The sequence below is a fragment of the Tasmannia lanceolata genome, unplaced genomic scaffold, assembly GCF_043159265.1.
Source record: "Tasmannia lanceolata isolate RefF3 unplaced genomic scaffold, GAP_Taslan_0.1 ptg000023l, whole genome shotgun sequence".
Taxonomy (NCBI): Eukaryota; Viridiplantae; Streptophyta; class Magnoliopsida; order Canellales; family Winteraceae; genus Tasmannia; species Tasmannia lanceolata.
In genome coordinates, this window is record NW_027518700.1 from 14,051,402 (window position 1) to 14,065,246 (window position 13,845).

General features: G+C 38.9%; 1 protein-coding gene and 1 pseudogene across 1 annotated transcript; both read right to left on the reverse strand.

Annotated features, from left to right (window-relative positions):
• Nucleotides 1-6,715: 6,715 nt before the first annotated feature.
• On the reverse strand, nt 6,716-7,213 carry LOC143855842 (putative disease resistance protein At1g51480 pseudogene; annotated as a pseudogene).
• Nucleotides 7,214-7,233: 20 nt separating this feature from the next.
• Nucleotides 7,234-7,674, reverse strand: LOC143855843 (putative disease resistance protein At1g12290). The gene has a single exon (XM_077365896.1). It carries the CDS (start codon nt 7,672-7,674, stop codon nt 7,234-7,236), a length of 441 nt encoding a protein of 146 aa, XP_077222011.1.
• Nucleotides 7,675-13,845: the final 6,171 nt, after the last annotated feature.

Below are 13,845 nucleotides of genomic sequence, written 5' to 3' on the forward strand. Positions count from 1 at the left end.
GCCTAAATCTATTGTTTCTGATCGAGATCATATCTTCCTCAGTAAATTCTGGTCGGAACTTTTCAAATTGAGTGGTACTTCTCTAAACCTTTCCTCTGCATTTCATCCCCAAACGGATGGCCAATCTGAAGTGTTAAACAGGTGCATCGAGCAATATCTGCGAGCCTTTTCACAAGATAACCCACACCAATGGTATTCCTACTTATTATGGGTAGAGTATTCTTACAATACAGCGTTCCACACAGCTATTAACATGACCCCTTTTGAGGCTGTCTATGGCAGACCACCCCCTTCCTTGCCGCATTATGTACCTGGGTCATCGGTGATCGAAGCAGTTGATACAGAACTCACACAAAGGAACATCATTTTAACACAACTCAAAGCGAATTTGGCTCGTGCGACAGCAAGGATGAAATGTATGGCTGATCAGCACCGCCTCGACAAACAGTTGGATGTGGCAACATGGGTTCTACTAAAGCTTCAGCCATACCGATAGAAATCTATTGCTACAAGGCATTCTCAAAAGTTCAGCAAGAGGTTTTATGGACCCTATGAAATTGTTGTCCGTATGGAAAATGTTGCCTACAAATTGACATTGCCAGAAGATAGTCGGATTCATCCTGTCTTCCATATTTCGCAACTCATACCATATCATGGACCAACACCAAATCCTCCTTGCATTTTGCCTTCATTAACTGATAACAATCACCCAGTTGTTTCACCACTTGCCATTTTAGGCCGAAGAGTTGTGCTTCAGCAAGATAAACCAATAACTCAGGTGCTCGTTCAATGGCAAGGACTTTTACTGGAGGACACTTCTTGGGAAAATTTAGTCGATCTTCAATCGGATTACCCATCCTTCAACCTTGAGGACAAGGTTATTTTTCAAGGGGTGGGAAATGATAGACAACAGGGTATATCAGAGAGCCAAGAAGAAGAACAGAAGGAGATTGCTGACAAAGAAGGACAATCGGAAGGTCAATCAGATCACAACAAAAGAGTCAGAGGCAGTAGAATGACCAGAACATGGATGAAAGATTATGTGTCCATCGTTAGATTAACATAATCTGATTCATTAAAAGGTTGTTAAACTAGGATGTTATCGTTTACGCTTTCCATGTAATTTGAGAATAATGCCAGCTAGGCTCAGTTGGTTACGATCTGAGTCAGAGAATCAAGTCCTGTTATGTAAAAGAGGCCTATAAACAAGGGCATCAGGAGAGGAGAAATATAAAGAAATACAATTTTCTCGAATCTTCTTCTTCTTCTGCTCTCCCTCTTTCTCTTTTCCTTCTCTTTTTCTACCTATTTTCGTTCTGTTACAGAGACTTGGTAATCGTCACTACTGGGTCATAACACATCTTCACAATTTCTCGACCCCTTAGATTCTAAATGACCTAACTACCCTTATTTTATGGAAATGCCTAAAATGCATATTAAAGGGCTAAAATGACCAAAGTACCCCTACTTATGCAAATGTACATGAAACAAAAGAACATTTCCTACACTAATGAGCATTCAAAAGTCGATGTAACTTTCTTAAGGGGATGCTCTTGCATCAGCCGGACCCACATCTTTTCCTATTTTAACCTTAATATTTTCAAATCTAAGAGCAATATAGGAGCCTTTTATGTCTTCTTACCCGCTCAAACATATCGTAGAGTTAAAAACACATAAAATGGCAAGTACATTAGGAATTCTGAAAATATCGTTAGAGAAGAAATCTGAAATAAATCACCGTCAGAATACAAGACATCTACACAAAAAATTTCTTAATTATTCTGTATTGCTTGTACTTCCAAAGCATACTACACTAAAGGGAGGAGTCTTTACCTACATCAAAGTGGTGTATGGTTGCACAATTCATAACTAACTACGTAACCAAAATCAAAACATAAAAAACACAAGGAAAAGCAAAGAATCAATAAATTTATACTAAAACTAACAAAAAATCCCAAATTTGAACCGAAACAACAAATGAAAAAATTTTCCCAACTCAATTACTCCAATAAAACTGTCAAAATTGATTTCCAAATCACCAAGCACAACAAATTCTAACCTAAAACAAAGATCGAAAAACTGAAGGCCGGAGTTAAACAAGATCTGATCTTTTCCCGGCCAGATTGTTTTGGAGAATCCGTCGAAGGAATATCTTCTACAAGAAAAAAAGGCTAATCTAATAAAACTTCAGATCTAAAAAAGAGAAAGGACGAGAGATAATTTTGCATGAGTACTACACTAAAACAGGCAACTCACACAAAAAGAATAGTGATCAAACAATACCAAATACTAAAAGCCCTAAAAACCAAATCCATATAAAAAGTAAACAACTCACTAATTTCACTCAAAGTAACCAATATTGCTGATGAATTAAAAGAACCCTACAGCGAAAATCAGAAAATGGGTAAAAGTGAAAACAATAAACAGAGCTTTGGCACATATTTATAAAGAAAGAGAGAGGAGGAAAAAAAAACCTACCATGATCTAAGACATAAAATGAAAAAAATGCTTCTAGATCTGAAACTAATAAGCAATACCTTGAAACCCTTCTTCAGAAAGAAAAGAGGAATCAGGAGAACTCACATGCTTGGAACGATGGTGTAGATCTCAGGCCAGAAGTAATGAACCCTAACCCCAAATGCCCTCTTCTTCGTTTCACAGTGGCCAAAAACAGGATGGCGTGGAGATGGAGCCAAATGGAAAGGGGTGGTCAAAACCCTAGAAAATAAATGAAAAAGAATGGTCGAACCCTAAAAAAACAGAGCAATGGAAGCTTCTATCTTCCTCAGTTTCATCTCCTTCGTCAATCTGCAGTGGAGATTAGAGTTTGACGGCAGTTTTGGGCTTCTAAATGTCACGGATAATTAGGGTTTCACGTCTCCTTTCGCCAATCGCAGATGAGGATGGAAAAGAGGGAAAAGAGGGAGCAAAAGACATGGGAGATTAGGGTTTCACGTCTGCTCGATCGTCAATCGCAGACGAGGATGGAAAAGAGGGAAAAGAGGGAGCGGGAGAGAAAAGCGAGGGAGTGGGTAGCGCAGGAGAGGAAAGCGAGGGAGTGCAAAGTTCGCGCGAGTGGGTATTTTTCTTTAGTTTTTTCTCCAAAGATTTAACAGTGGCCGGCTAAATAACCGCGCCTAAATACCAACATACAGCAGCGGTTTTCAAAACCGCTGGTAAATTACCGCTGCTAATTGATGATTTTGTTGTAGTGTTTCAACGCCGATCCCAATGGCTCCGCCCTATGTTCCATATTTTGATGGGTACGACGAAAGCTATTGGAATGGCCGCACTCACTTTCGCTATTATGAGGATACATCTTTACGCTGGATTGATGCTCTAGACGCATATCATGAGTACAATGGCCATGATCACCGCCAGACTATCTACTGAGCTAAAGAAACTGTGCGACGACAAGCCCGAAGCTCATAGAGCCACATTGAAACGAACCGTCGTAGAAGACGTGAGCAGCCAATCTGTCGTTGGGAGGATGTTCGTGATGCGTTTATGAATATTTATGCGCTCGACTATTTGAATCAACAGATATTGAATCGTGAGCGAGAATATAGAGTGTTGTGTAGTGTTGAAAGTAAAGTCGAAGCCCTCCTTGAACGACTAAAAGAAGACCGTCATTATATATGCGAAGCTAAAATTATAGCTGAAAATTCAGTGCGTTGTATACATGAGCAGAGACAGCTTCACACTTCTAAGGCAGATATTGTAGTAGATTGATCCATTACCTGAGACAGATGATCGCGAGCATATTACAGAGGATTGCCCTATATTTACGCTGATTGATCAGATTTCCGAGACTTGTGCCGACACAGATGTTCATAGATTGATCATGAGGTCCATCAGCCTGACATCACTAACCAAGCTTCAGTCCCAGACTCTGATTTTATCATTGATTCTACTGAGCCTGATGAGAGAATAGCGGATGACTTCCATGTAAATTCTCCTGTGCCTACTGAGTTACCAGTTGATGTTGATTATGTGGAGGATGTTCCCCGATTGGTACCACCCATAGCTGTTTTGCTGATCACGCCGATCCAGGACGAGTACATTGCCATCTTCTCAGCTTCCCCGATTATCACGAAAGGCGTGTATTTTGATGATTTTGTATGGATGCTTTCTTCCATATTCCGCCGCCAGCCTTTCAGATCGCTTTCATTGCTGTCTCGAGCATTAGCCATCAGGATTGCTTCAAACGGATTGCGCCTCATTCTGCTTCATTGGATTATTTTCATATTTGACCCAGGCGGACTAGAACTCGAGGGCGAGTTCTTTTCAACCGGGGGAGAATGATGCAGATAATAGGCCAATAAGTGGCATATTTGCCCATTAGGATTTATATTTCCATATTATTTAGTTTAGGAATTTATTTTCCTTGTTATTTTAGTTTCTAGGAATTTTATTTCAATATTTACTTTTTAGGGATTCTTAAATTAGGCAGTTTCCTTATTTTAAGGACTTCTAATTGCCTATATATAGGCCTTATGTAGTAGAGATTATGAACTTTGATTGATATTGAATAAAGATTCTTCTCCCTCTAATTCTGATTTTCTTCTTCCCTCTTCTGATTTCTTCTTCCCTCTTCTGATTTCTTCTCCTCTTCCTAAATTCGTCTATTCTTCTCTTCTTCTTCTACTTCTCCCTAAATTCGCCTCTTCTTCAGGTTATTTTCGTCTCTTCTTCCCCTATTCTTCTAATTCTCTCTCCTTTCGTCTATTTCTCTTCCCTTTCTTCTCTTTTTCTTCACGGTGCCTACATCAATTTGGTATCAAAGCTTTTCTTTGTGAGATCCTGCATCAGGTTATCTAGACCCTACTTCAAAACATATTAAGTTACCTTCTAATTTATTATTCCAAGTGCATGGGAGATTTGAAAAGTATGGAACTTGGCTACGAAGAACATGATTGACAGCCATGGTATGCATGAACAAAGAAATTTCCAATTGTTTATTGAGATTGAATAGTCTTCCAAATGTAAATGGTTCTATATATATGGGGCACTGATTATCTAGTTACCAGTTCACATATTATCAGCCTAGAAAATTTATTTTCTGCTCAAAGTTCAGAGCATTGTGCTTTTGTTTCAACATTTAATACCTATATGATCCAATTGAACTCTCAGGATAAGGTTAATATTAACATGGAAAGAACGCACACCTCATAAGCAATATTTACAACAAGCTACTAGGTATACATTATAAAACCATGCACAAAATGTTTTTAATCTTCAAGCTTGGGGAAGTGACTTGGCACCCAAAAGAGGTTGTCCAAATTATCATTTTGAGTATGGGTGAATCATATATTCTCTCAAAGGTGAGAGTTAGGATCAAATCACCTTCAGAGTGAGAGTTTGAGAAACAATCTTCTATCCTAGATTCTCATGTACCTCTTCCTGTTAGAAATGGATTTAGACCCTATATATTTGGGTATAGATGAACACAATCAATATTGTTAATTGGGCAGTAACTGTTTTTTTTTTGTTGTTGTTTTGTTTTGTTTTGTTTCTGTTTTTGTGTGTCAACAACAGTTCATCAGAAGAGAAAATAAGAATAGTCTCACAACATATGAAATTAATGTAAACCAATTTAAATTATGTAATTTATTATAGGAAAAGCACATTCACTAATAAAGAAGTTCTAAAGTATTACCGTGTTTTACCTGAAATATTGCATCAACCGGACTTTCAAGAATCATCCGTGGATAATTCCTCCTGAAACTCCAATTTGCATACTGAGTATCCCTGCTCAAATGATAAAAATTCCTGGTGGAATACATCATGTTAGACCAAAACACATTTGACGTATCATTAATGAAAAACAGTGTTGTACCTGAAATATTGCATCAACCGGACTTTCTACAATCATCCATGGATAGGACCTCCTGAAACTTCATTTTGCATAATATTTCCTCTCAGATAACAAAATTTCCTGGCAGAAGAAACCAATTTAAGTTTCAGCATTTTTAGACCGTTGTGAAAAGAAAAAACCCTAATCCATCCAAATGGATCTCGTAAGCTTTTTTTTGAGTATTATGTACTTGAAGGACGTTAAGCTATTTAAAGGAAAAGGGAATATGTACTTGAAGGACGTTAAGCTATTTAAAGGAAAAGGGAATCCTGCTGAAGGCAGATTGTATATTCCAGTCAACACTTGTGTGTTATCGAGGCCCGGTTTCCTCAAATAAACCTATCCCCCAATCATTTTTGTTGTGTTTCTCCCAGTTATTTCCTTAGCACAATAGGTACGTCAAAGAACAAAAAGACTTCTCCTCAGTACCTACCAGAGGGTGACTTAGAAGCTGAAAAGACTATAAAGGCCTAAAAGAATTGACGATAGAGATGAATTGTATGAAAGATCAAAGGTGGTTAGAGATTTAAATGGTAGGACATACAGGGAATTTAAGAGAAAGATGACCATGAATTTTCAATCATTCAGGCTTTTAGAATGGTATAGGATTCTATGGTTTAGTCCCTCATATGTTTGCTAACATATTTGAAAAAAGTTTGAAATATATTATTTTATTATGTAATTTGAATAAAACACATCTCAGTTTTTTGCCTTATCTAAAATACCCAACTATTTTTATTAGGGGTGTCAACGGATCCACTTCAGATCCGATCCACCTATGTCTCAGTCACGATCCATTCAAATCCCTTATCGTTCGGATTAAATTTGGAGTGTTCTTCGGATCCTACTTCCCATGTATCAGTCACTTACATCTATCACATAATCTTCAGGATATAGTGCACAATACAAGAAGTAGAGTTTGATGTTATCTTCCTCTAAGCAGTCATAACTGAGTTTCAAAGATCGAAAAACTTTAGGCTCCATACCTTCAATTTCTAGGACTGCCAATTCCTTCAATGCCCTTAATGCATCCAGCCACACCTCTTTCCTTTCCTTTCCTCGCATAGCTCTCCCCACAGTGATAATTGCTAGAGGTAAACCATCACACTCTTTCACAACCTCCACCACTAAGGCTTGGATGTCCGGCCAAAGTACTACCTCCCCTGCTTTCTCATGGAACAAATTCCAAGCTTTGTCGCTCCCAAGTGTTTTAACTTTAAACTGCATATCAGCGTCCATGGCATTAGAAACTTGAAGGAAACAAGTACTCAGCACGATTTTGCATTTATTTTCCTTATTTGGCTTTGGAATTCCGACATCGTCCAAGATAATTTCCTCCCAAAGATCGTCCAACATCAGCACATACGTCGAGCTCTTCAACCTTGCAAAGATTTTCCTATCTCTGACTCTTGATCTTCATCACTAGCAAAATACAATCCCAATTTGCTTCCAATGGCTAGTTGGGTCCTTTCTATATTCAGATCCTTGGACACAGTTATCCAAATAACCACATCAAAGTCTTGGGTTCCAACGAGCCGATTGTTGATGGTTTTAATGAGAGTTGTTTTCCCAACTCCCCCCATGCCATGCACACAAACCATTGCATAGTTATCATCATGTAAGCAACGCCATAAGGTTTCTTCATATGACTCCTGACCATGTGTTGATGTAGTGGGCATCTCCAACACCCTTGGGGGTGAAGAGCACACAGCAACCTCATCGAAATCACCTCTGCCTTTGAGGTTTACAACAATTTCGGTCATTCTAATGACCCTCTTTCCCAATTCGTAGCGAGACTTCAAGTTGAAGCCCGACATCTGATCGAACTCTGAGTTTAATAAAAATCAGATAATCCTAAACAATTTGACCAATGATTTCCTGTTGAAAATGGGCTACTTCACATGTTTTACTTTCAATAGATCTAAAGGAAGCGCCCAAATGGTGAAGCTTTTCCAGTTAGAGCAAATGTCAGCCACATGGCCCACATCCCACAAGGATCATGATTGAATGCAAACCAAATGAAAATATTGCAACATACTAAACATTTCGAAGAAAGCTTGATGTTCTTCTCATATACAAGGAAATGATTCAGTTATAGAGCCAAAAATCAAATTTGTGAGGTATTCAATCAGTGTGAGCTGGATTCTCTATGTCACCAACAATGTATGAGTTATGTATCAACCAAAATCCTGGAGGTGAAGAAAGCTTTACTGCTTTAGGGAGCCTTTTTTGGTAAGATCCTGGAGGTGAAGATGGAAGGAAGTCACCAACAATGTATGGGTTTTGTATCAACCAAAATCCTAGCTCCCCGATGGAAGCTATCTGGTTGTTTGTTAAAATCCGGATCTCAGACCATTACTATACGATTGGAATTGAAATTCAAGAGATAGCCAGGGCTTGTCCTGATTGTTCTGATTTACCTAATTATGAGCCCTCCCCTATATTAAATTCGAGGGGGATGGTGCCTTCAGCGATCGAGGCTAATCCGGACCCCCAGGTTTTGGGAAGTTTGCCGGTGACACCTGTTGAGTGCCTTCCGTCTTCTTCGGAGCTTCGGGGCCGGGTTTCCGGTGACCCCTTGGGACCGACTATCCTGAATTCAAATTTTAATTTTGAGCTCTATCAATCAAAATCAAAAGGCGACTATGTGCAGGGTGCACTCTCTAAGACTTCTCTGCTCTCGCTTTCCCGAGTGCCAGCTGGCTGCACTTTGGGATCTGTAATCAAGAATTTTGGTCAAATTTGCTCGTTACCTACTTGGTCTGGTGCTAAGAGGAATGACCTTTCTGCCCCTAAACGAAATCCTGGTCTGGTGGATCTCCCCCCAAACAAAGGATCTCAGTCGGTAAAATTTCAAAAGCTAGGAAAATTTTGGAATCTTTTAAACCTAGGGCTTCTGGCATGGGCCCCTTTGGATGAAAACTCAAAGCTCGAAAGATTAAGGGCACGTTCAGCAAGGTTATCATTCTCGCCCAATTAAACGGGCGAGAAACGGAGTGATGAGAAACTTTAGAAACGGCTATTTATCACTTCGTAGAATCCTATTTTTTAGTTGAAAAAGTAGGCGAAATTTTAGAAATAGACCTAAACGGGTCACGCAGCCGAACAAGATTTTAGAAATTTTTTTGGCTCCTCATTTACACCCCTAAAAAAGGGGAAAATCCCGGAAAGGAATAGTTGTCGAACACGCCCTAACTCTCAAGGAAAAACTTTTAAAAGGAAGCTCGAGAATTCCGCAGAACCTATTCCAGTTGGGACGAAGGAGAAACAACTTGGCTGGACTTCAGACTGTCATAACCTTAGAAGCACAAAGCGGGGGCGGGGGCGGGGAAGCATGGGGGTCTAGAATAGTCTAAGGTTGGGAACGAAGCAGATGGGAGTTGTACTGATGAAGCCGTGCATTCTGAAAAATTCTCAAACTACCATCTCATATGCTCAACAAAAAGGACTTGGTCTTTTACTGTATGAATGCATGTTTATTTCCATATGTGATAAAATATCTAAATTTATTTCTCTAGATAGGTACATCCAACTTGAGAAATGGGAATCACTGGTAAATTCTCATTATTGCCTGTGTTATTTCATAAACAGATGATTAGGGCTCACATTGCTCTTGTAACAAATTGAATCAAATGAGAGACAATCGAAAACAAATTGAATCAAATGCTTCATTTTGTTCTTAGTTTTTCAAGCATTGGACATTTCTTTTAAGTGAAAACATGTGAATCAGAGTCACGACAGCACAGATCAAGATACAGAGTCAACCTCCAAGGCGGTATTTGTATCATTTTTTAAGCTTGACAATGGGAAAATCTTGTCAGGAAGAAATCTTGTGCCTCATTTGGGCAATAATTTTTCATTTAGGACATGTATCTGTTATTGATTCATGTCGATCATTTGTTATGACTGTGTAGCAAACTTATAGGGTCTGTCTAGTTGCACAATATATGGGTTTGCTAGGCATTTTGGTTGGTTTTGGAGTGCCCCTATTATATAAATATACTAGTGGAGGGTGTTTTGTTGCATGTTTTGATCCAAACTACTAGGAGACTACTTGCCTTATCGGAGGTGGTCAACTACAAGTCAAATAAAAGAAAACAAAAAAAATTAAGGCAGAGTCTGAGTCTGATCACTCCTGGGTGGGCCAATTTGTTTGCCTCTATGTTAGCGGATCCCTAAACATGTCAAAACCTTAGTTTTTTTTTTTAATGGTTCAACACCTTACTTGGTCCTCTTATCTGTTTCAGAATCTCCTCAATGGTATTCGTAGGCTAACCTCCAAGGGAATTTATAACTTAGCAAACTAATTTCATTTCTATAATCTCCTACAATAAGCTGGTCTAAATTCTCGGTTTCGATTAAGGGCCTGTTTGGATACCTCCCATTTTGTATTTGGATTTGGAATTGAGTTTTGAATGCAAATTGACTAGATCCGGCAGCTCATGTAGAGGGAGACAGAGAGGGAAGGGGGTACTTCCTAGTGGAGGGGAGAGGTTGAGGAGCAAAGAGGGTGAAGGAAACTGCCAGATCTGTGGATTTCCAATTTCTTATTTCCACAGCAAATTAGAAATCTAATTGTTTTTCACTGTCAGCTGCCAAATTAGAAATCCAAGAATTTGATCCGATCCAAATTACAGTGCAAAAAGGGCTGCAAATGTGAGAAATCCAAATCAAAATCTCCGCATCCAAATTGGCCCTAAGTGAATTTCAGTTAAACCTACCTGCACCTTAGCATTTGTAGCATGTCACACCAACTAGACCTAAGTATGCTTTTTTAGGAAGCCTTCTGACCTGAGAATGAGACTCCCCCCACCCCACTAAAAAAATATAGACGACCCACTTAAGTGCAATCTCCTTAAACTTCCTTTGCAAGGTCAAGACTGATGCAGATGTAATTGCGTGAAAGCACACGCTCTTGAGTTGCGAGATGTGGTTTCAACCACTAGCTCAGTTAATACACAAGTCTAGGGAAGGATACGGTTCTTTGAAGAAGTCTATCGAACACCCTCTGCAGCATCAATTTTCAATAAGGATTTTATTCTAGAAGATATCAACCGGTAAAAATCGTTTAGGTCTTGGATATTGTTTGAATAAAATCACCGAAACCACTAAGCTCTACAGATAAACTCCAAGGTCAGATTTGAAGAATACAAACTTCCTGGACAATTCACTACCCATAGCTCAATTGGAGACATATCATGTCCAGTTTTGGTTCTGTTACAACCACAAGGCTTCATGTGATGATCTGAATCGTCCAATTCATGCCTAGGGTAAGCCGAATGCCTTATGGAGTGAAATTAATTCACTTTGGGTTCCATACATGAAAAGCTTAATCCCATGACCAACTATTAGTGGAAATTTGAGTGACCCTTTACAATTCATTTCGTTATGTCCAAAGGAGACATTTAAATTAAGGCTGCTTCCCTTAAACAAATGGCTAGGGATTCGGTTATCTTCAAGACAGTTTACATATTTTTGAAGCAAAGTCTTAGCATTAACAAGAAGATTCTCTTAAAGCGTAGAGAGATGTGAAACAAAGTGGATGAAATGAAATGAAAACTTAGAGTTACATAGGGCTGTAGAGGTGAAAAAATAGTAACAGTGACTTTGTGTTGGATTAAAATCCAATGCAAAGGAACTTTAGGGGGTGTTGTAGATTAGGACACAAACACGAAGGGTGGTTGCTATACCGAGGTTCGATACATACAAAAGAAGAGGAAAATCACACCTTGAAAGAGAACCAAACTAGTCTTGTCACGCCCCGAACCCAGAATTCGAGGTAAGGCGAACGTGACAGCCGCCGCACGCCCATAGGGTCGCCCCCACAAGCATGCAAGGCTCCTTTACAATCAACTATTCTCAACATTCAGAGCAACTAATAAATGCGGAAATTTTAGTCTCAATTAAAGCTCAAATGAAATACATATATAGATTAGGTCCATAAGTCTAAATCCAAACAATTCTTATTAGACGACAATCACCTTAATAAGTAACAAAAGTCTCTAACTCGAATAATGAAAGAAAGCAAGAAATTTCCTAAGCTCCAATCCAAGTGCCTGATCTCAGCAAGTCTACTGGTGCTCCTCTGTATCTGAAAATTGTTAAACCACATAATGAGCTAACAGCCCAGCCGGTTTTCCAAATCCAAGCCAGCTAATAGGAAAACGAAAACAATGCTGGTGTGGAAAAGAAGTAACATGCCATAAAATTTAGCCAATGCAGAAATTGATAAGAATCAAGAGAATCATTTCTAGATAAGCTATATAAGAAAAACACATGTTTTTACAAAAACAGTTCCAACCACTCGGTTATGCAGTTTTCCACTTTGAAATCAATGACAAAGAATATATATTTTCAAACACTTGATTTTGCATTTTTCCACTTGGAAATTAAATACTTAACAGTCTTCTCTGTGGCCAATTTCCAACCTTATTGGCAAGTAGCATACCCAAGGCGAACACTCGTTCGCGGCGAACACTCGTTCGCAGGACTCACAGGTCCTAAAGCGCGCAATTTAATATTATCAATAGCCAGAGGACTCCCTACTGGCCGCCCGAGATCAACCTTACGGGCAGATAAAATTTGACCGGTCAACGTGATCACGTCCAGTGTACTCATCCACTGGCAGGTTGGGCACTAGATCCCCACCAGAGATCAACCTTACTGGCGGAATCCATTCCATACCAAGACTGTATACATTAGAAAAACAATTTAATGTTTTCAATACCGTGCCATAAATTTTGAAGACGTTTCAACCCATTGGGGGCTCCCCCGTTCCAAACCATTGAAACCATATCATATATAGAATGCTTTTCAATAGTGTTTCATGAATTTGAGTTTCCAAAAACATGTTAGTCACAAAACTCTTTTTGTATAAATAAGGAGGCATGTTCGGACTAAAAACATTTCATGGATAATGACAATTCAACCATTTAGTATGACATGCTAAAAGATATCAGTGAGAAACATTTTCAAAACAAGTTCCATAAAATGAACTGTAATAAAAGCTTGCAACAAATCTAAATATATGCAAATATACGTAATACACTGACATAGGGTAGGATCACCTACCTTAAGCGCTACTCCAAGAATTTCCTTTAGCGAAGTACCCAGTTTGAAACTTGCGGCTGCTAAATTAGCAGAGATTCACCAACGGATGGAGTTTATGGGCGAGATCCAATGCTATTATAAAACTATCAAGAAATGCAACTTTTATAAGTTGTTTGCAGATTTCTTGAATCCGCACGATGAGGGCAGCAGAGGCTTCCAATGGCTAAAAAAATATAAAAATCTACTTGAGACAAGAGTTGCAAGGTAAGGCTCATCAGTTTCTAAACCTTGGCAGCAAGCTTCAAGTGGCAAAAGAAATCCATTGCAAGTCTGGGGTAGAAGTAGATATCATAAGGCTTCTGTGCATTTTGACACTCACGACCCTTCTCACCTTCTATATGATTTTCCTCAAGATTTTAGTGATTTTCGTTCATGTATAGAGGCACCCTCTTTCCTAGAAAGTAATTCAAATCAATTAGGCAGTTACCATTACATTTAGTGTCTTACTTTATTAAGAATAGAATCCTAATTAAATAGAGAATTAAAGACCTTCAATTAGCCTATGAAGCAGCTCCTTTCTAAAGATATGATAACCCAATATTTCCCCCCATAGGAACTGTCCAAAACGATATTTTGAAAGCAATATTTCCCCCCATAGGAACTGTCCAAAAAGGCTCACATGCCTTTTTCGTTGCAAGCAATATTTTGAAACAAGGAATTATTGACCTTCCCTTTTCCTTTTTGAAATGTTTGCTACCTTATTTTCTGTTAGCTGAAAATCCACAGGAGGAAACCTACCAAGATTGAATCTTGAAAAGATAGAGATTCCTAAAAAATCCTACCCACTAGTGGAAGATTCTATTCATAGCCAAATTTAACTTTAGTGAAGGTGTTATATACGGTCAACCTTAGAGTGCTTTCCAAAATGAGCAGCCTTT

Coding starts and splice junctions, on each gene's coding strand:
- LOC143855843 (XM_077365896.1), bottom strand. CDS start 7,674: ATGTCGGGCTTCAACTTGAAGTCTCGCTACGAATTGGGAAAGAGGGTC.